The 22,509-nt window shown below is 48.0% G+C and overlaps 3 protein-coding genes across 4 annotated transcripts; all 3 read right to left on the bottom strand.

Annotated features, from left to right (window-relative positions):
- Positions 1–7: 7 nt before the first annotated feature.
- On the bottom strand, positions 8–2,409 carry LOC120662229 (probable serine/threonine-protein kinase PBL18). Its single transcript, XM_039941389.1, has 3 exons — positions 1,583–2,409; positions 877–1,484; positions 8–751 (listed from the first exon to the last, which is right to left on the bottom strand). The coding sequence occupies exons 1-3, from the start codon at positions 1,644–1,646 to the stop codon at positions 218–220; spliced, it is 1,206 nt and encodes a 401-aa protein (XP_039797323.1). The 5' UTR covers positions 1,647–2,409; the 3' UTR covers positions 8–217.
- Positions 2,410–2,564: 155 nt separating this feature from the next.
- On the bottom strand, positions 2,565–6,492 carry LOC120662226 (RINT1-like protein MAG2L). Of its 2 annotated transcripts, none has more exons than XM_039941377.1 (4): positions 6,130–6,387; positions 5,910–6,017; positions 5,236–5,345; positions 2,565–5,102 (listed from the first exon to the last, which is right to left on the bottom strand). In XM_039941377.1, exons 1-4 carry the CDS (start codon positions 6,353–6,355, stop codon positions 3,138–3,140), a joined length of 2,409 nt encoding a protein of 802 aa, XP_039797311.1. In that variant the 5' UTR covers positions 6,356–6,387; the 3' UTR covers positions 2,565–3,137. The 2 variants fall into 2 exon arrangements, with proteins under 2 accessions (XP_039797311.1, XP_039797310.1); XM_039941376.1 differs by having other exon boundaries at positions 2,574–5,102; positions 5,236–5,331; positions 6,130–6,492.
- A 322-nt stretch (positions 6,493–6,814) lies between these two features.
- Positions 6,815–8,242, bottom strand: LOC120662231 (calmodulin-binding protein 25-like). The gene has a single exon (XM_039941390.1). It carries the CDS (start codon positions 7,560–7,562, stop codon positions 6,981–6,983), a length of 582 nt encoding a protein of 193 aa, XP_039797324.1. The 5' UTR covers positions 7,563–8,242; the 3' UTR covers positions 6,815–6,980.
- Positions 8,243–22,509: the final 14,267 nt, after the last annotated feature.

Consider the following 22,509-nt stretch of genomic DNA (forward strand, 5'->3'; position numbering starts at 1 on the left):
CAGCTGTAGCAAGCAGTCATCGCTGGGGGTACAATACAGAAAACTAAAGAACCAATGGTCCATTCACACACAAATCTGAACTGAAAAAAAAATCATGATCCCTAGTACATACGATCTATATCACCTATGCTCAATGTCTAGCTGGTATCAAGGTGTCTGTACCAAATAAAAAATAGAAGAAATAAAAAGTCTCTCTAGCAAGTACAGCAAAATCTAGCTAGCTCTTGGGCTTGGAGTGGCGGCCTGATCTGTGCACCGGCGGCGTCGACGTGTCCGACCTCAACGAGGTACCGGTGTAGGGAGTCTTGTGGTGGTTCTGCTGCTGCAGCCGCTCGAGCTCCGGCAGGACGCCGTCGGCCATGCCGGGGCGGTTCTTTGGGTCGTCCTCGAGGCACCGCAGCGCGAGCGCCGCCACCTCCTGCGCCTGCTTCTTGGGGTACTGCCCGGCGAGCCTGGTGTCCATGATCCGGATCACCTTCCGGCGCTCCCCGAGCTGCGGCTTCGCCCAGTCCACCAGCGTCACCGCCGCCGTCGACCCGCGCGCCTCGTCCATGGCGCGCCGCCCCGTCAGCAGCTCCAGCAGCACGACGCCGAAGCTGTAAATGTCGCTCTTCACCGACAGGTGCCCCGTGGCGATGTACTCCGGCGCCGCGTAGCCGCGGGTGCCGACGACGCGCGTCGAGACGTGGCTCTTGTCCCCCGTCGGCCCGTCCCTGGCGAGCCCGAAATCCGACAGCTTGGCCCGGAAATCCTGAACGATATATATGATCGAGAATTATGGATGGTCAATTAACAAGGCCGGCGGCCGGCGCCGGCGCCGGCGACGACCAAACCAAGCAAGCCAACACTACTACTAGGACAGACGAGACGACGTACGGAGTCGAGGAGGACGTTGGAGGACTTGAGGTCGCGGAAGATGACGGGGTTGTCCTGGGCGTGCAGGAAGGACATGCCGCGCGCGACGTCCACGGCGATGGACACGCGCATCGGCCACGACAGCGGCTGCGTGCCCCGCCGGAAGAGGTGGTTCTCCAGGCTGCCCCGCAGCATGTACTCGTACACCAGCAGCTTGTTGTTGTCCGGGTCGGAGCAGTAGCCCACCAGCTTGACCAGGTTCTCGTGGTGGAGCTCGCCCAGGTAGGTGACCTCGGCCAGCCACTCCCTGTGGCCCTGGAAGCTCTCCTTCTTGAGCTTCTTGATGGCCACCATCCGGCCGACGCCAGGCTTGGTCGGGGCCAGCGTCGCCTCGTCCATCCACCCCTTGTACACGCACCCGAAGCCGCCCTCGCCTAGGTACGAGTTGGAGCCGAAGTTCTTGGTCGCCGCGCGGAGGTCGTTCATGCTGAAGGACTTGAGCCCGGCGCTCGCCGCCACGTCGGAGCCGGAGAAGGCGGAGGAGCTGCCGCCGCTGCGGCGCGACGCAAGCTTGGCGGTGACCGAGGCTGCCGACCCCGAATTGCTGGACGTGGTGCTCCTTGTGACCTCTGAATTGAATGAAATCGATGGAGGAACAATCAGATCAGGAAACCATATATATATCGAAATTAAGCAAAGAACGAAAATCGTCGTCACCGTAGCTTACTTGATTCAAATGGAGTGGAGGCATTGGCACACTTTGCAGATCCCGTGCAGCAGCAGTTCCCCATTGGATTTGGATCGGCGGAATAGATAGGATCAACGTGTGTAACGACCTGTTGATGCAGACTCCAAACAGAGCATAATCCTAGATATGGAGGCTCTACATATATATGATAAATGGAGGAGGGAGCAGGCAAGATGCATGGATGTCAAGGGAGGGAGATGCTGACAAATCGTCCAGTTGACTGGACTTTGGCATTACACGGAGGTTTCTTCCCAGTCCGTTTTTGTCAGTCAAGCAATACAAGCGCTAATTCAATTCCAAGATACTTAACCTTTCCCAGAGGCTTCATTTATTCGTCATCTCGTCCCGTCAATTGATCAAGTCTTTGACAGCTCGCTTCAACATTTCAGCACACCATGCGTGCTGCACTGCACTGCTGCTCAGACATGGATCGACCAGGTAAAAGTCACGGGGTTATAGATCATGGATATCCTGGATAATCATTCCGCAAGAGAGTGAACTTATTAGGCCCTGCTGGTTGAATGAAAGTAAAGCGGCTATAGATCATGGATATCCTGGAAAACTAGACTGTGACATCATACACTGGGTGTCTGTCTTCACCTCACCTGGGGATTGTAAAATTAGTTTATAATCCACCATTAATAGCTGAAACAAACATGGCCTTTGGTTAATCAATTCAAACCGATGACGCCACAAGCAATGACATAAGCATTTGAGTTTTGCGGCATATTAGTATATCAAACTTTGGTGCCACAGTTATCAGCTGCGGGCCGCCGGCGAGGAGAAGGGAATGCCGTTGGGCCCGGTTGGAAAAAGAAGGGGGCGATAAGAAATGGGTTGGCTTGCTCAGGCGTCCGGTTTCGGCTCAAATATAGAAATTATATATATATTCCTTTTTTCTGAATGAATATGAAATATAAAACTGTAATATACTTCCCAGAAAACTAAATCGCAGGGTACCTGGAGCGAGTTAAACTTTGACTTAGCCTTCTAACAGATCTGGGACCAATTCAAAATTATACAAAGTTATCAGATGTGGCAAAACAAAATTTCTTTTTGAAGAGATCCACCTCTGTAATAAGACCATGTGCGTTGATACACAAGGCAGCAGAAACACACAGCTATTCTGCACAAGGGCGACTTCAAACAATTAGATTTTCAACTGATTACATGGCAGTTGACCACAAGGACGACAAAGCTCTGTGAACGGCAGTCTCCTGTATTGTCGCCTGAAGAATTCAATGAAGCAGGCAGCACTGGTAAAATTCCTGTCATTCTTGGAAAGCATGGTTGCGTGCCACACGTGCCAATAGCATAGTGACACATCTCCCCAATATCCTTGTTCAGTGTACAGCTGTCTTTCCAGCAGCCTGGAATCCATAATCTCCAAGTACAAACTTTTCACATCAGGCTTGCTCAAATCATGAAATCAGCTGCAGTGTCACTAAACTCATGCCAATATATCAGCAGTCTGGCATCAGCACGGCAAAGTTAGCTTTCTGATCATTTTCAGCTACACTTTGTACTAACAAGATTATCCACCAAACTTCCGGCTTCTTAAGATCTTCACAGCCTGTCCAGCATTTACATTGTGCAATCCTTGATGCTTTAAGCAACTGTTGCTCCTCGTGTCATCTGTTAGCATTTCCAGCAGGTAATGTGCATCTGACTTCTTCATGGTTAACAACCTCAGGGATTCACTTAGGAAAGGGAAAAAAGCTTCAGGTCTTGAACAGAAGGGCCTAAAGATGTGGAGCAGGGCTTTTGTGTCAACTCTTAACTGAATTACTCCTGTGTCAGAGAAATTTACTTCACCCCACCGTATGCTGCTGTAGATGAAGTAATCAAGCCCTTCTGCTATACTCCTCCAAAGATCAAGGAAATCCTTGGAATTAAGATATTGCTTCAGCTTGGTGATCCTGTCTGTCAGAACATCTAGACTGGCAATAAAACCAAGAGATACTCCTGCGTTTTCCTCATCCAGGATCTGATCTTCTACAGCAGTTTGCCCTCTCCATGATCCAATGTTCTGGACATATTCCCATGACAGATCTTCAAATTCAAGCAGAATGGCAGACAGTATCTGTTCCAGATAATTGGCCCCTAATTTAACCAAAAAGCTGATTTCATCTGTAAACAGGGACCCTTGAGGACCCATATCCAAGAAGGCGGTATCTTCATCCCATTCCCGAAGCACATTTTCACAGTAACGTGCAGCATTAATTGCACATGAAGCTTTTGATAAAGACTGATCTTCTAAAGCCGTATTTGACAATTGCATTGCCTCACAACGATCACACAAGACAAGAAAAAAATCATTCAGGAACTTGACTGCAGAGGATCTGTTATAATGGATCTGCATTCCCCTATTTGGCAGAGCACGGCCTCTTTCAATCATTGACAAAGCAGTTTTGACAACAAATTCAGAAACTGGTGGAGCTTTGTAGTCTTCTCTTGTAGAGAGAAGAAACTTGATTGAGTTTTCCATGTGACCAAGCTGGTCGTGCTGACTATCACTACATGACCAACTTGTCTCATCCTCCATTTCAGATTTCAGCTTATCCTGTGCTGAACTAAGCTCAACACCAGCCCATATCTGAAGCCAATCAGGGTGTTCGATGTATATTGAAAAGACAGACAGTGACCTAGACAGGCCTTCAGAAAGAGATGCAATTTTCTGAATTCCTGAATCTGCCAGAAGCTGCATTCTTTTATCAAAAGAAATCATTAGGTCATTTAAGTGCATCCAAGAGGACTCTACTTCAGGTTTGGCATCGGTAGTCTGGTCCTGATTAGAGGTGACAAGTGCTGGGAAAATTTGCCTCTCCAGGTATCCTACAAGCATTTTCACCATTCCTGTCACCCAAGATTCTTTGGCACTTAAGCCTGCTAACCTTGCATGATCAATCAGAGGCTGCAGTATATCATCTACCCCATCCATGAAATCCTTTGTTATCTTGTAAACAAGGGTAAAAATGAACTCTGGCTGCTCAGACCATTTTGCAAAATGATACTCCATCCTTGAAGCAACAGGGTGAACTAATTCATCAATTGCCCAAAGTCCATTCTCCAAGCAAGCAGTTTTATCAAAGTACTTTGAATCTGCCAGGGCAGGAGTTGCTGCTGCTATTTGGCATGGGCGCACTTCACGGTTTGCTTGTACATGTTGCAGGGCACATAGTGCTAGGAAGCTTTGTGAATATTTCTCTTTATTTTCCTCATTCATCAGGACTAGAGGATTTGGGATTTGGGAGTACTTATCATTCTCTGTGTCTTGTGAGGACAAAGAAGGTGGCCAACCCAGCGCTGCAAGTAGAGCCCGATAATCTGTCAGTGCTTGAGGCCTCAAAATGGCTAGAGTTTTCTCCACTCTAGAATCAACTGCCATGACAAGGCTGGTCCACTTTGGCCTACTCGTGCTGACCCTTACCAATTCTCGCTCAATGTCCCTCACAGCATTGACAGCGTTGAGCAACTTTGCATGCTTCAATTCGGCTTCCTACATTTGAAAAGGTGGGATTAGCACTAATTTGCAGTCTAGTTTGCTGAGAAACCTATGCTTACAGCATGGCCTATTATTAGCTCCATCAGAGATGATGAGTATATGAAAAATAGAAGAAAAAAAAACTCACGTTTGATTTTCGAAGTATGGATGGCAGGTTCAACTTTGAGGCCTGTCTAACGATGGAAAATACCACATCTTCCAGGTTGCCAACCAAAGCTTCCAACTGTAGAGTAGCTTCTGGAATGTCAGCGTAGCAAAGTTATAGAATGAACTACACATTCCTACACCATACTGAGATATCATAAAAGATGTAATAGAAAATTATAGATGCCAACAAATCCTCTCCGTGGCAAATAGCAAAGACGAGAAGATGTCATGCTGAGGGGAATCAAATCAAAGTTGAACTGTGAGCTGGTATTGCAAGTTTGACGCTGTGCGGTCTCGAGAGTTATTCGGATAGTGAACTCAATGTGTTGCTAGTTTATGGGGGTAGAAACCTTCATCAGTATCTTAGTCAGAGACTGACACTTAAACCAATGCAGAAGGTTATCCATCCATTGGACAGGATTATGGACTATGTTTTGAAAAGATCAGTGGAGTGCTACAATGGTGTGCATAAAAATTCACTGCCAGATTATGTTGTTGCAGTACATAAAGCATGCAAGTTACGAAACTTAACCAATGGTGGGTGCAGGCACGCACATTGTATTTTCCGGCCACTATATACGAGTCCAGGATTTGGATACATTACAGTTGGGACCGAAGGAAAATCACGAGACGATGAGAGGAAGAAACGCTGACCCGCGTAGAGTCGAATAGTGTCGATCCGCTGGATCTCCCGCACGAGCGCGGGCAGACCGAGCTTCCGCACCGTCTCCGCCCCCTCGTCCTCCGCGTCGACGGCTCCGCCTAGCAATAGCGAGCAACAAGGAACCCGAGGCGGATCAGCAGCGGAGCGGAACCAAAACCCTATGTCGGTAGGGTTTATTACTGAGGGGAGGGAGCGAGCGAGGGAAGGAACCTGTTGGGCGGATGTGGCGGAGGTCGGAGCGGGCCCCGGTGGATCGCGCGAGCCAGGACGCTGCCGCGATACGGAGCTGCGCCTCGAGGCGGCGGAGGGAGGCGTCGAGCTCGGCGCACTCGCGGCGCAGAAGCTCGGCGAGCGCCGGCGCGGCGGCGAGGTCGTCGGGGGAGGCGAAGTGCGCGTCCAGGAAGCCGCGCAGGCTGGCCGACGGCGGGGTGGACATGGGTGCGTGCGCGGAAAAGAGCGTGGGAGGAGGAAGAAGACGGCTTGCCTTGCCTTTGGACTTTGGTTGGTGGGCTCTGCCTCGTGCTGGCCCAGCCCAGGAATATGCTGCAGCCCAGGATTGGATGCATGCATGCATGCATGACGGTGGGTCTGGTCCTCTATTCTCATGGCCCATGGCCCATGCCCATGGAGCAACAGCAAAGGTCTGCTCAACTCTCTGCTCTGCTCCCACAAAATCAAATCAAATCAAATTCAAATTCAAATTCAAATCAGAATGGCCTTTGTTTTTAACAAATGAGGTGCGCGGCTGCATCAAATTCACATCACCAGACATTCAGATCTCGTCTGCATTCTACTGTACAGTATATATGTAGTGATGAATCCACCCAGACCCCCACCAAAATACCAACCAGGTCCTCATGAAATAAAGGCTGCAATGCTGATCCAAATAAACTGATGACTATGTAAAAGCTGGGCTGGCTTAGTAGTTCATTCAGAGTTGTGACAGCTGCATACTCATGCTGCAACAGCTGGATAGCAGGCAGCTAAGGACAGTACGTCCTATAATTAATTAATTAATTAATTACTACTAATCATCAACAGCACTGAGCAATTAACTGCAGTCAGAGCAGCTCGCTCCTCTCGTACATGGCGACGTTCCACGAGTCCAGCGTCGGGAAGCACGGCTGCTGATGAAGCGCTGCCGCCTCGTCTCCGCCGGCCGCCGCGCTCGGCAGCAGCTGGTCCCCCCCGTACGCTAGTCCGGCGGCGCTGGCGTCCGCTGCCAGCACCAGCATCTTAGTGTCAGCCGCCGTCTGCTGCAGCATGTCGCCCGGCTCGGCCTGCACGCCGGTGATGTGCTGCACCATGATCCGGAAGTTGGCGGGGTCGGTGCTGATGTACGTGGTGGGGGCGCGCTTGGACGCCCGCGACCGCCGCTTCCCCGCGCGGCGCCCGGCCGGCGCCAGCAGCTGCTGCTGGTGGCTGCGGCGCCCGCCAGGCGGGGATTCGGTGACGAGCACGGAGTCGCAGGTGGTCAGGTGCGGGGCGTAGGCCGGCGGCGGGTGGGCGGCGGCGAGCAGCGGCGCTGGCGCGGAAAGGGAGGAGGAGGACATGGACAAGTGGAGCGCGCGGGCGATGGCGGCGTCGGCGAAGGAGGTGGCCAGGAGAGCGGCCGGCGGCGCCAGGCACGAGATGGCGTCCATGGCTTGATATATCGAGCTAGCTAGCTTTCCCTTTCAGACTAACTTAGAGCTTGCAGATGATGAGTGAGGGGAGGCCGTGTGGGCGTGGCGTGTGAGTATATAGGTGGAGAGGCCGGCCCAGAGGAGGAGGAAACCGCGTCGGTCGGCGTGAGGCCGCGGTGTTTGTCTAATTGTCTTGGTGTCGGAGGCCACCGGCAGAATGTCGGTCCGGGTAGAGTCAAACTCCAGCGCACGGCGGCCATGGGTTGCATCATGTATATATCGTCTGCAGTGTGGCACCGCGCGCCACGGCAACCGTGCCGGGCGACGCTTCTCGGCGGTGAGCGAGGTTGACCTACCTACCATTTCCAACTGTGGTCGACGGCACGCGCCCCTCGCCCCCTCCGGCCCTCTATTCGTGTGTTTGGTTGCGGGATTAATGGATTGGGTTGGATCCAATCCAGATTTTGGGGCCGGAGCCGACCCATCAATTATTTAGTTGCACTTCTGATTTTGGGGACAGAGTGAACTCATTTCATGTTTGGTTGAAGGAACTGAGAATACGGGTTGGATGGCAGGATAACACCGTTAATGAGGGTCCCACTTGCCACCAATAGACCTCACATGTCATCCTCTCACCTTTTTCTTTTTCTTTTTATTTTTTTCTCTCCCTTATCTTCTTCCTCAGCCCGACCGGGGGGGTGCGCCTGCCGTGCAGCTCGCCGGGGCCCGCCGCCGCCGGCCTCCTCGCGGCCGGCGGAGCTCGCGGGCGGACTCCTCGCGACCTCCGCGCCGTCCTCAGCTTATCCATGGCGGCGCCGTCGTTGCTGATGCCCTTTCCGTGCTTGTTCCTGACGAGCCGGACGAAGTGGTCCACGATCCTCCGGTTCAAGTCCTGCCCTCCGAAGAACGGGTCGTATTCCAGTCCCAGGGCCTCGTACGCGCCGTTGACGAGCGTCAGGACGCTCGCCTCGGCCGTGCCGCCGTCGACGTGCAGGACGACGACGTTGCCCTCCTCGCGCAGATGCTCGTCGACGGCGTAGGCGTTGGCGGCTGCGGCGGGCTCGCTGAGCACTCTCATGGCCTCCAAGCCGGCAAGCCTCCCGGCGAAGAACGCCGCGTAGTCGCTAAACGCCTGCGGGAGGGTGAGGCCGGTCGGGCGGACGCAGCGCTCGCGGCCCTCCTTCCTTCACGGCCGCGAGCGAGCTCCGCGAACGCGTGGAGAAGGGAGCGAAACGGAGACGACGAACGGAGGCGCGCGCGAGGGACGGAACCTAGCTGGGTTCGCTCCATCCGCCATTTTTCGGAGGACGGAGCCAACCCACGTCTGGCCGGAATATTCCCTTCTGGAGCCAACCCAACCCTCTCGTCTTCCATCCAAACAGCCGCGAGGACAGGTCCGCTCCGACCCGGCTCGCTCCGCTCTCCAACCAAGCACACGGTATAGTTGGCCATTCGGGCCAACCCGGCACGGTACGATCCGGGCCTGACTTGACCTGGCACGATTGGTCCGTTTATCTATTCGTGTCGGGTCGGATTGGTCCACGTGCCGAGGCACAAGCATGGCACGGCTGCACGGGCATGCCACGAAGGCCTGTTTGGTGTGACGGCCTGGCCCGATTTTCTAAATAGGCTATGGGTGCCGTGCCAGTCCGTGGCCCGCCATCCTTCCCACCACTTCATCATCCCATAATTTCATCATCCAAATTGAAACTTTCACACATTCAAACATACACATTCAAACATTTACACATACACATTAACAAGAATAACATTGATTAACTTGAACTGTTTTATTTGTTGCCTCATTAAACACCTTTCTAGGTAAAACCTCACACATTGCGAGGAAAAAATCTTGCAAAGGAAAAAGAGTACAACCAGTTCTAAATCGTTCAATTACAACATTTCAGTTCAGTTCAAGTTTTGGACCACATGTCCACACCACAACACCACGGATCACACTACACAGATTCTTCATTAAGATACAAGTTCTCGAAAGGTTCTTCAAGTTCTTGATCCTCCGCTGCATGCTGAAATCTTGCATCTCCTTACTCCCAAACCTTCACCAGAGCCAGCATATCCACCATCTCAGGGCCCAAACGCCGTCACGCAGCCCCTGAGGAATGCCCTGGACGTCTGCATCAAGGTTGATGGCAGCATTGCTGCTAAGCAACTTCTTTGCATCCGCAGCCAGGTCATCCTCGTCATCTCGCACGAAGACCCATCACCTGCAACTCGTAATTGTAGGACGAAGGGTCGTCACCATCGGCCATCGCCAGCCTCTGGTCCCTGAACGGCCTGTGCAAGAAACAAGTGAAGTCGAGAAAGAAATAAGTCCCAAGTCAATAACGAATCAAACCCAAAAAAAGTAAGGCGAGCAGAGGGGGACATCAGACTTACCTTTGGCCAAAGCACCGAAGTTGTTGTCGACGACATCACCGGAGACTAGGAGAGAGAGAGGGGGGGATTGGAGAAGAGAAAGACGAAGAAGGTCGAGAAGCAACAAAACAAGGGGGGCAGTTCTGACGGTGAGCAGAGGAGCATCGGAGGCCGGCGAGCAGAGGAGACAACTAGATCTGGCTCGTGCCACCGTAGCTCGGCCTTCCCCAGCTTCCCCTTCTTGAATCCCCATCACCGGCCACACGAGAAGGAGGGGAAGGCTGGGCTGGCATCGGATCTGGTAACGCGTGAGGCGAGGATCTACATCTGATGAGCAGAGGAGGTCGAGCAGCGGCGTAGGAGGGAAAGAGGACCACCTACATGGAGGAGTCGAGTGGAGCGGAGGAGGAGACGAGGTCGGCTCGGGTTTGTGGGGGGCAGGCGTCACCCGTTGGGAGAGCGGGGAGGAGAGGAGGAGGCCATGTAGGTGAATAAGGGCTAGGGTTTGGGAGCCAGGTAATCCTTACTATTCTATACGAGGAAGGGCTCTAGCCCGCGTGTCTTAGCAGGCCTTCGTGCCTCGGGCCAGCCCATGTGCCCTTGTCGGGCCGGGGGTTAAACGTGTCGTGCCGCGTTAGCCCACATGCCGAAGGAGCAGCCTAGGGACGGACCGAGTGCCATGCTAGGCCGGCCCGGACCCATTTAATCTCGTGCCGGATCGTGATCGTGCTGGGCTAAAAATCCGGGCTGTGGGCCGGCCCACGGGTCTCGAGCAGGATGGAAAACTATACCTCCTTTGAAGGCTGGCCTTCACTCTCCCCTCTCGTACGTATTGTACGGACACCTGCATTGTGCATTGCTACTTTGCTAGTGAAGGAAAGTACGGTCGCCGGCCGGGAACGGTCGGTCCTACGGTGGGCTGGCCGTCGCTCTCGCCGGGGATCTCCTCTGGCACCGACAGATCTCCATCCAAACCATAACAAAAGGAATCACATCCACCTATCCTCTCTCTCTCTCTCTGCCTGCTGCAGCTACCAAGATGGGCAAATTAGGCCCCGGGACGGATGGTTGCTACGGCCTTTTATCACCGATCGAGTCGCGCTAGCTCCACTGACCGGATGTGTTGTGTTGTTGAAAGGATCGGGTGCTCTAGCCTAAGAGGGGGAGGGGGTGAATTAGTCACTCTAAAAAACTTAGACCTATGCCTCCAACTAATTTGCACAAAACTTAAACTAAAACAAGCTATCTAGATGTGCAACTATGGTTGTTCTAGTGTGAAACCCCTATCCCAAAAGAGCTTAGCAACCTATAGGGTTTACTATCAAGAAACTACTCTATGAAAATAAAGGCATATAAATTGCTAGAATGAAATGCGGAAGCTTAATGATTGGGATAGGAGATAGCAAACTCTTGACGCGGATGTTTATCCCGTGGTTCGGTTAGCCACAAAGTCACACCTACATCCACGTTGTTGTAACACTCACTAAGAGTATTGCTACTCGGCCACCAAGTCTCTTCCGTGAACACAATCACGATCACCTTGGCCCGGGTTCCCCGCATAAAGTGTCGTCGCCGCTCAACACCAAGTCGGAGGGTCGATGATGTTGTCGGCGAGCTTCACAGCTCCAAGGGGCCGGCGCACCAAGCTCTTCTTTTGGTTCACTAAAGAACCACAGCACAAAAGTCGTGGAGCCGTTGATTCAACGGCCAGCAAAAATCTGCGTACCATCGGATGAACCGATGTCTCTGCATGGGGTAGCGTCGGTTCATCCGGTCACTCTCAGACCCGAAGTAGCCGTTGGCTTCTCTGACACAGTTGCAACAGTTCCAGGGACCATCGGTTGAACCGATGCTTGGGGTGTCGGTTCAACCGGTCACGCACAGCAACAGGACTAGCCATTGGGCCTCCCTCTTCTGCTGACATCAATGCACCGATGCTATGCTCCGATGCCTCGCTGGTTCAACCGGTGCTGAAGACTTGGCTCCTGCGCGCTTGACATCGTCTCTGGAACATGGTACGTTGAATGCACCGATGCCTATCTTGAAGCCGTCGGTTCAACCGGTGCTTCACTTGATCTTCACATGATCTCCAGAGGCGCACAGACTTGTGCCAATAGCCAGGCCGTCGGATCATCCGACAACCATCGGATGCACCGATGCCTATAGCATCGGTTCTTCCGGTGCTACTGATTTCAGTAGAACTCGTCCAATTCAGCGTTTCTTTGAGTTCTTTCTTCGTGTTTTGCTTTGCATGGCCTTTTTACTTCATCCCTGGGATCTAGAAATGTTTACTTAACAATACCATTAGTCCCATTGATTGCGTTGTCATTCGATCACCAAAATCACTCGAAATGGCATAAATGGTGCCATGTTCGTTACAATCTCCCCCTTTTTGGTGATTGATGACAACACAATCAAAACAAGCATAATATTTGCAAAAATTGACAAATTTAATCGCTTGATATCAATTGAAACCAATTGAAACCACTTAACTTGCTTGGATGCTTACCATCATCTAATGATGGCTTGGCCTCCCCCTAGAACCATGATTTTCCCCTTTGTTCCTCCCATTATCTTGCTACTTCTCCCTCATGACTTGATTCATTTAGGTATTTCTCCCCCTTTGGGATATACTTCTTCTCCTTGAGAAAATACCTTGCTTTGATCCACATTTCTCCCCCTTTGGAATCAAATCACCTAAAAAGTCTTGCTCCTAAAAAAAATCTTGCAAAACAATATAGCTCAAGAGAATATTAGTAGCCTAGGGAGTTAGTTTCATGACTCATGATCCAATTGTATGATATCAATGAAGATACCAATTGAAAATTTTCACTATAGTGGATCACACAATCACAAAACTAGCATGACATGAGCTAAGCTCTCCATAAGTATGTGCACAAAAAGATATTGTGAAAATCAAGTGCACAACTAGATGTTATAACTAGAGAGCTTAGATCATATCATGCACGGAGGTAGCTCTAAAAATTATAAGGAATTGACAAAGATACTAATTGAATGAATTTAGAACCTTGCATACCTCCGGGGGTACAATTTGTTTACCTTGCATGTGCCAATTTGAAGGTGACTTGCATATGGTACCAATTGAAGTTGAAAACCAATTGAAAGTCTTTGAAAGAAGAGCACTTGGTACACCAAGGTTAAGCAAATGTATGAGCACATAGCCTATGAATTTAGATATGAGCATTTAAGTTCAATAGAGCATGGCTCAATATGCATGAAAGCACAATTTATATAATCACTCTTATAGAGTTGTTTGTTCACATTGATCGTGAATAACATTCTCTTAGAGTGTTAACTCCACGTGAGACTACAAAAGATAAACTAGCAAACACATTAGTCTCAAAATCACAAACCATAAAGTGAACTCCCCCCTAAATGTGTGCATTTAGTGTTTGAATCACCTAAGCAAATGTATGCACATTGATTTTGACACAAATGGGAAGTTTACCCTATAGCTTGTGCTCATGGTACACATATGAAATACATACCTCATGAAGTCCATGTACCCTGAAGGGTAATCTTGTGTAGCTTTCTACACACTTATCAAACCATGTAAGTTGCTCATGGGTTAGAGTCATGACACAAGCAACCCACTATATATAACACTAGGTGATGCAATGCAAACAACCTAGCAAGAGCAATGGAGCTACATGATGCTTGAATTTAAATCTAGCTACCATTACCTAATGGGGGACTTGGGCAACGAATGTCCAAGTTGTGAGCTTAGCTTATTTTGGCTTGAATCTTCACTTCAACTTGTAAGCTAAGTCTCCAAATCCCTCGAAGCCGTTTTTGGCTTTAAGTTTTCTTTTGGAACTCACACCATTTGAGACCCCTTCATATTGGTTATGACATTCTTGGGCACCCAAATGGAATGATTCCAACTCCTTTCTTGCTTTCCAACCTTGTGAGCAACCACCTTGCCATTGGTTTTCTTCTTGATCACATAGGAGGTGTTATTGTTTTTGTTCCTCCAGTTGGGCTTGGTGTAGATGAGAGAACTCTTGATTGTAAGCTTCTTCTTGTTCTTCTCATCCGAAAGCTTCTTCCTTGGTTGAGGGCACTTGTTGGACTTATGGCCTTATTTGTGGCACTTTGAGCAAGTCACGGTGGACCCCTTCTCAAGCTTCTTCAACATGTCTTCACGATTATCTTGAGAAGGTTGAACATTGCTCTCTATGCCTTTGCCCTTCAATCTATACAAGTCCTTCATGAGCCTTTCCACTTATTGCTTGAGCTCATCATTCTCCTTGGCAATGAGTTCATCACATGATTCTACAACAACATTCTCATTGTATTTCTCATCGCAAGGGTTAGAGCAAGATTCATCGATTAAATCAATGCAAGAAGTTGAAACATCGACCCTAGAAATAGGAATTGCACAAGGGATAGTTTGCTTCTTTTTCAAAGAGTCATTATTATCATTAATGCTCTCAAATTTTAATTTGAGCTCTTCATGCTCCTTGCTAAGCAATTTGAATTTGCACATCAAATTTTCAAAATTTGTAGCAAGAGAAGCATTTAGATCTTTGAGAGCACTAAGGTTTTTGATTTCTTTTAATTGTTTCTTAATGACTTTTTGGTGCTCCTGAACAAGGTCAAGAAGTTCATCAATTGAAGGAGAATCGGAGTCATCATCACTTAAATCTCTATTCATACCTTTGGCCATAAGACAAGTGTTTGATGATGATCCGATGCGGGTGGTGAATTTCTTGTTTGATTCATCACTTGAACTAGCACTTGATTCTTCACCACCGCTAACCCATTCACCAAATATGGCAAATGATTCATGCTTGGGTTTCTTCTCCTTCTTTTGTTTTTTCTTCTTGAACTTCTTCTCGACCTTCATAAGTTGATGGTGAGGCCCATCATTGAGGAAGATCACATACCCCATGTAGTTGATTTCCTTCAAGCATTTGTTCATCTTCTTTACTTGCTTGTAAAGATAGGGGTTCATTTGCTCTTGATCATCACTTGAGGAGTTTTGGCATGCCTCCTCTTCTTACTCTTCACTTGAGCTATCTTTGATGGCTATCTTCTTCAACTTTTTGATTTACTTGCATGCAAGTGCAATATGTGTTGGTGAAGAAGGTGGCGCTCTTGGCTTGATATCATGACGTAGCTCATGGGCGATCACCTTGTTGAGGACTTGATTTGGTGTCATTGTGTTGATATCTTTCTCATATAGAATTGTGGTCACCAAATCATAGTCCGGCCTTCGGAGTGAGTGAAGGATTTTGCGAATGAGTTCCAAATCTTCAATTTTCTTCACATCTAAAGAGTTAATCTCATTCACAAGAATATTCAACCGTGAGTACATAGTTTCGGCATTTTCATGATCAAGTTGCTTGAAGCTATTAAGTTTATCAATGAGAATATGATATCTTTCATTTGCAACATCTTTTGTGCCTTCATGGTTCTCACTAATAGTTTTCCATAAAACCTTAGCATTTTCGCAAGTAAATACACGGTTGAACACATTTTCACCAAGAGAGTTTAAAATAGAACACTTGGCTATAGCATCATTTTGCTTCTCTTGTTGACCATTGCTTTTAGTTCCTTCACTCGTTACTCTCCAAACATTTAGACCATTTGCTTGGAGGTGTGATTGCATCAAAATCTTCCATCATTGGAAGCCCGTGCCATCGAAACGTGGAGGAGGTCCAAGAGAATCCATCCCTTCCCCTAAAAGAGCTAACTCACTAGGCGGTGAAGCCTAACCAATCAAGTGAGCCGGTAAATACAAATTTGCCAATGGAATTGGCTTTCTTTGTGAGAGAAGTGAGTCCCGGCTCTGATACCACTTGAAAGGATCGGGTGCTCTAGGCTAAGAGGGGGAGGGGGTGAATTAGACACTTTAAAAAACTTAGACCTATGGCTCCAACTAGTTTGCACAAAACTTAAACTAAAACAAGCTATCTAGATGTGCAACTATGGTTGTTCTAGTGTGAAACCCCTATCCCAAAAGAGTTTAGCAACCTATAGCCTTTCCTATCAAGAAACTACTCTATGAAAGTAAAGGCATATAAATTGCTAGAATGAAATGCGGAAGCTTAATGAGCGGGATAGGAGATAGCAAACTCTTGACGCGGGTGTTTATCCCGTGGTTCGGTTAGCCACAAAGGCACACCTACATCCACGTTATTGTAGCACTCACTAAGAGTATTGCTACTCGGCCACCAATTCTCTTCCATGAACACAATCACGGTCGCCTTGGCCCCGGGTTCCACTAAGGAGCTTCTCCACAAAGGATGGGGCTTTCCACGTCCCCCGCACAAAGTTTCGTCGCCGCTCCACACCAAGTCGGAGGGTCGTTGATGTTGCCGGCGAGCTTCACAGCTCCAAGGGGCCAGCGCACCAAGCTCTTCTTTTGGTTCACTAAAGAACCACAGCACAAAGGCTCAAGGCCTTGCAATCTCACTCACTAAGAGCTAATCTAGCACTCACACTTTACAAGGCTAGTGCTAAAGGCTAAGGATATGATCAATGGGCTCTTGTATGGCTTGGAGATGATCTTGGGTGTGTGTGTAACTTCTAGCAACTCCAGCAAGCTTCAAATGGCCGGGGGATGCCATATATATAGGCCTCCAAGTCGTGGAGCCGTTGATTCAACGGCCAGCAAAAATCTGCGTACCATCGGATGAACCGATGTCTCTGCATGGGGTAGCGTCGGTTCATCCGGTCACTCTCAGACCCGAAGTAGCCGTTGGTTTCTCTGACACAGTTGCAACAGTTCTAGGGACCATCGGTTGAACCGATGCTTGGGGTGTCGGTTCAACCGGTCACGCACAGCAACTGGACTAGCCGTTGGGCCTCCCTCTTCTGCTGACATCAATGCACCGATGCTATGCTCCGACGCCTCGCCGGTTCAACCGGTGCTGAAGACTTGGCTCCTGCGCGCTTGACATCGTCTCTGGAACATGGTACGTTGAATGCACCAATGCCTATCTTGAAGCCGTCGGTTCAACCGGTGCTTCACTTGATCTTCACATGATCTCCAGAGGCGCACAGACTTGTGCCAATAGCCAGGCCGTCGGATCATCCGACAACCATCGGATGCACCGATGCCTACAGCATCGGTTCTTCCGGTGCTACTAATTTCAGTAGAACTCGTCAAATTCAGCGTTTCTTTGAGTTCTTTCTTCGTGTTTTGCTTTGCATGCCCTTTTTACTTCATCCCTGGGATATAGAAATATTCACTTAACAATACCATTAGTCCCATTAATTGCGTTGTCATTCGATCACCAAAATCACTCGAAATGACATAAATGGTACCATATTCGTTACAGTTGTGTCTGCATGGTTCACCACTCCCCTACCAACCAGTTTTTCACTTACCATCGAAAACGACCGCTCAACCATCTGGATCCATTACATTCCCGGCCACAATGTAAGTTTTCGTCTTTACTTAATTACTCTCTCAGTCAGAGCGAGCGAGTGATCGATCTAGAGAATTGTTCTTTAATCAGATTGCATGCAGCAGGCGACCAGAAGAGATTGATGATGGAGGATCTTGCTGCATTCCATGCCGCCTGCTCCAGCATGCAGCTCCATCCAACTGATCGAGTTTTTAGTCTGAACTCCCAAGCCGCAACGCAAGGCAAAGTGGTAGCAGCATGCATCCCCTGTCGCTACAGCATGGCTTTGGCAGCGCAGGTACAGAGACGAATACGAATAAGGGGCTATTTAACTAGCTAGATTTAATGTGGCAACAAAAAATTAAAAGAGAGTAGTCACTAGTGACGAGCAAATAGCTAGCTATTTTACGTAGTCCAAAAATATTTGAGAGAAGTATATGGGTCCAATAATATAAAATAGTCTTTTTTCTCTCTCTCGTTTCCACATCAACAAACTAAACAGTTAGTACTATCTATTATCATTGCGGACGCCCTAAATGACAGACGGTTGGGGAGCACATGACGAGTCCTGACAGCTCATGGTGGACACAAACAAAACTCAGCAGGTTTGACGGGTTCCGACGTTTGTCAGCGTTGAAATCCTCCTCTGCAGCAGCCAACCACTCCAATTAAACTACCAAGCTACTAGTTCATCAAGTCCACTGTTCGAGAAGAGCATGCATCGCGTTTAGCTTAGATTATTACTAGTAGTCAGGCAGAACATCCCATGAGCTAGAGCTAGGCAGGCATTCCTTTGTAATCGAGTGCTTTATTTGGAAGATTTTTTTTTTAGCATTGCGTTGGGTCCATCAAGCACTCCTTTACATCCACTGCGTACTAATAATCCTACTGCATTGCTGCCTGCTGGTCAGATGGATGGCTCTTCATCTTTATATTCTTGTTCTTGCCACCAGAGGTCGCTGTCAGGTACAAAGCTCAATTCAAGATCTTTGACATACACGATCGAGCAGAAAAAGTAGTAGTATATATGTAGCAGTAATATATACTTTTTCAGTCATCGAATCCCTCATCCAGAACAAACTGCTGTCGTATTAACCTGTGAAGCTAAAACTGAACCAATCGATTGCTTCTGACCTGTTTCAACTTTGTCTGCTGAAAACTCGTCTATCGGCTCTTCCTTCAACTTCAACATTGAGCTAGCTAGCTAGCTTGAAGAGTGACGGGATTTGTGAGGCCATGGTGGTGTGAGCATGTGGGAGCCATCCACTGTTTATTATTTTAGGCTCCCCATACGCATCAGATCGATGCTCCCAGCAGCATCCCATATACTAGTTCATGTTGTGAGTGATACTACGACGCCTGCTGTTTGACTTGTTGCATTTACCTGCTCCCTCATCCACTTGCATTATTATACTGCTTGTTCAATAATGTACTCTTATAAATACTGATCTGAAACATCCTAGCTAGCTACCATTTCCAAACTATCTCTAGCTAAACAAGCATTTGAGCTTGGACCACCTCCTTGTCTGTCGATCGCTTCATTATTATTCCCTTTGACACATGCATGCAGGGATATAGTATGGCTGGTCCCATCATCAGATCCAGCTCGCTCAGAGATGAGCAAGGGGTTTTCGTTCACGCCCAAAAAAGATTCCGATCCCATGCGAGCCCCAGAGGCCAGAGACTTGTTTTCTGCATGCCTTGTGCTCCTGGTTTTCTCTCATGCATTATGCATACTCCCTGCTGTACATGCTAGCATCATGCTCTAACCGCAACGTTGTCGTTGCACGTCAGCATGGCATCACCTAGTGATCTGGGCGTGTTCGATGTGAAAGTTGATGAAAAATTTTAGTTTTTTTTTCCTTTGGGGTTTGATATGATCTGAACATGCAGATATAGCAGTTTCAGCAAGTTGACTTGCGCCTGCCAGCCTGCCTGCCTGCAGTACGATAAACAAAAATATATGCATGCAGGCGACAGAGCGAGTCGACAAACAGGCGGCACGAGAAACAAAGGGGCATCGTCAGCGATCGATTCAGCATCCTGACTGCAACGGCTTTTGACTTTGGAGGGGGGAGGCAGCAGTTGGTTGGAATCTGGTGGACCTCCTTGTTGGTTTCCCAGAGGTCAGATGCCTGCCTGCCTGATTGCTTGCCCCTGCATAGCCTTCCTGACGTTTTTCTGCAGATCAATGCATGTACCTTTGCACTGAAATTTCAGAAAAGGCTTCAAGCTTCCTTGTCTTGGTGAGGAATGGAGCGGCTTGTATCTGCTATGAGACCTTCTATGGCTTCTTCCAGATCCCTGGTTGTTGGTAAATCATCCAGAATTAAGTTTTATCCAGGTCTCGCAGGTTGTAAACGCCATTTCGCTTCCTGAAGAGCTTCCTCCTTTTCAGGCACTTGTGCAGCCATGAGTTTAGGCTGCAGATCGAGGTAGTATGCCTTAGCTTGTGGGACGCCATCCAGTTTTGGAAGTTGGAACATAATTTTGTCAGCTCCACCAAGAGCCGATGTGCAGCTTGGCATCGACTACATTGGCTTTGATGGCAATCGAGCATTGTGGCCCACATCCTAGGGAAAGTACTGCAGGCAGAACGAATTCTCCATCAGATTAGATGTGAAAAGAATCAGAATATAAATAAACATGTAAACAAATGCAGGTTGCCTATTGTTATACAGTGCATGTTTAATGAAAAATGTCTCGCAGTGTACCTAATGTAGTGACACTCGTATACATCACACACCCGGCCATATGTAACGTGTTAAAATGCACAGAGAAAACATATTTTTACATAGATTGATCGACTCCGATGTAGAGAAACATGCCATCCAACTAGTGAATCTTCAATTTTCTTAGAAATGAAGTCTATTTTCTGAACAGACACTACGGAGTATATATATTAATTCGATTCCAGTAGTCATCCTACTTCCTGTATGTAGATGGCCTAACAGCCATGGCCCATGGGCCATGGCCGGCGCGACTCTCGAATTGAGCCAGCGGCCCATTCCATTCTACTACGTACTGAGCTGGCCCATCATCTGTTTGGTTTGGTTTGTGCTACGCTAATAAATAATATTATTTTGACCACTAATTACATGTATTAAATGAAGTCTAATTATAAAACCACCTTTATAATCCTGCACTACTTCGCAAGATAAATCCAATGAGGCCTTTGATCACACGATTAGAGGATGTTACTGTAGCATACTGTAGCCAATCATGGACTAATTACCATCATTAGATTCGTCGCAAAAAAATTACACCATCTTTGAAAAGATTTTGCAAATAAACTTCATTTAGTACTCTATGTATGGAAAATAAATTTGTGCTAGGGGTTAGCACAAAGCAACCAAGGCTTCAGAACCAGCCGCCGCCAGCTGTTTGTTAATCGCATTCCCAATTAGTGCAATCAAATCAAATGCCAACCGAGCCGACCGTTGCGTTGCGAGCCATCATCCCCAATTCCCCATCCATCCGTCCATGTTCCAGATTCACACCGCCCGGGGGGTTTGCCTCTTGCTTCTTCTCTACGGAGTACTCCGCCGCTGCTCCGGTCTCCAGGGGTCGAGGTTTGCGATTTCTCCTTCGGCTTTAGTTCCTGTTGGAGTTGATGCGGCATGGCATGCGGGGGTTCTGGATTCGGGTTTTTCGTCATTGGTACGCCGGGATCCAGGATCCAAGGACCAAGGGGAGACTCCTTGGTTCAGTTGTCGCTGCTGATTCTGGATTGAAGGTTGGGTTGGGCGGTTCGGTGTCCTAGCATCATACAAATATCCTTGCCTTTTCTTTTCTCTTCTCGTGTGTTGCTGGTGGCCCTGCCTCTAACTTGTTCGACTGATTTCCTACTGGACCTACTCTCATGCGGGGATGGGCGTTTCAGTTTCTTTAATTTTCCCCGACTCTTCCTGCTAATATTTTTGCTTCGTTTCCGGCTACTTCGTCAAGAAAAGGATTTGCTATCTTGTTATTCTGCTGTGCAGCTTGCTACCTCATGTCACGTGTTCCATAGTTTACTCTTTGCTGACCAAGATCCAATCCATGCAGGAACTCAACTTCTGGGAAATCTGTGAATCTTCCACACTTCTGAAACGTGACAAGATTCTTTTTCTTTGGGTCCTCCACTGCAAATGCGGCTGACAAAAATGGGACACCGGGCAATGACAGCAGGACCGAGCATAAAAATACACTGGACCTAGGAGATCAAACGGAGGTTCACCGCTCCTTGTCACACATTCTCTATATTCTTTTTTTTTTCAAATAACGGAGCGCTGCCCTAAGAAAAACGCTAGGTTTCTTGCACCGACGACCTACTGGAGTTGTGCCCTTCTCTCCAGAAGGACAACGATCACCCCACCGCCGCCACTCCCTCCAGCTGCTGAAGCCATATTTTACTAGAAAATACTTTTATTTTTCACAAAATTATAAATTCTTACAATTACAATGCAAATATTATTTACTATTACAATTACAATGATCAGATTAATTACTCTTGCAAATAATAATGAAAACATATAAAAAAGACGAAATCTCTAATTAATTGAAAGAAATCTCAATAACTCCTAATTATTTTGATACCCCTCAGTTCTAGGAGAACACTCTTTTCAATATTCAGAAATCTCTAGAAGAAAAAAACTTTATTTCAGAAAATGTATATGTCGGTAACCTCGACCATGTGGTGATGACACTGACTTTCGGGGGGACACGGTGCTGTACAAGTACGTCATCAACAGGCCAGTCGCAACACCAATATTTACGATTGATAGGAATACAGCACTTGGCACAGGCAGCATGCTCGTTGATATGCTCTCAGTGCAACAACGGCCACGCTGTGTTCGTATTAACCGCAAGTGCTGGTGTCGCGACCAGCCATTGGTGACGTGCTTATAACGCATCATGTATCCCCAAAATGTAGTGCCACCACCGTTGAATGGAGATTAACGACGTATACTTGTTTCGAAATAAAGATTTTTTAATCTTCTAGATGGTTTCGGTGTGATCATGAACGAATACATCACTAGAGTGTCAAAATAATTCATTCATAATACAAAAAATTCTAATATACTCATTTCATTAATTCATTCATTAATACAAAAATCAACTATCCACAATATGGTCATATATACAAGTAAATCACATGAAGTGTCTATACTCATTCTAAAAATTTCTACTATCCACATACTCATTTAAATATAAAAGAAAATCACACC

The sequence above is a fragment of the Panicum virgatum genome, chromosome 2N (assembly GCF_016808335.1).
Source record: "Panicum virgatum strain AP13 chromosome 2N, P.virgatum_v5, whole genome shotgun sequence".
NCBI classification, from domain to species: Eukaryota; Viridiplantae; Streptophyta; class Magnoliopsida; order Poales; family Poaceae; genus Panicum; species Panicum virgatum.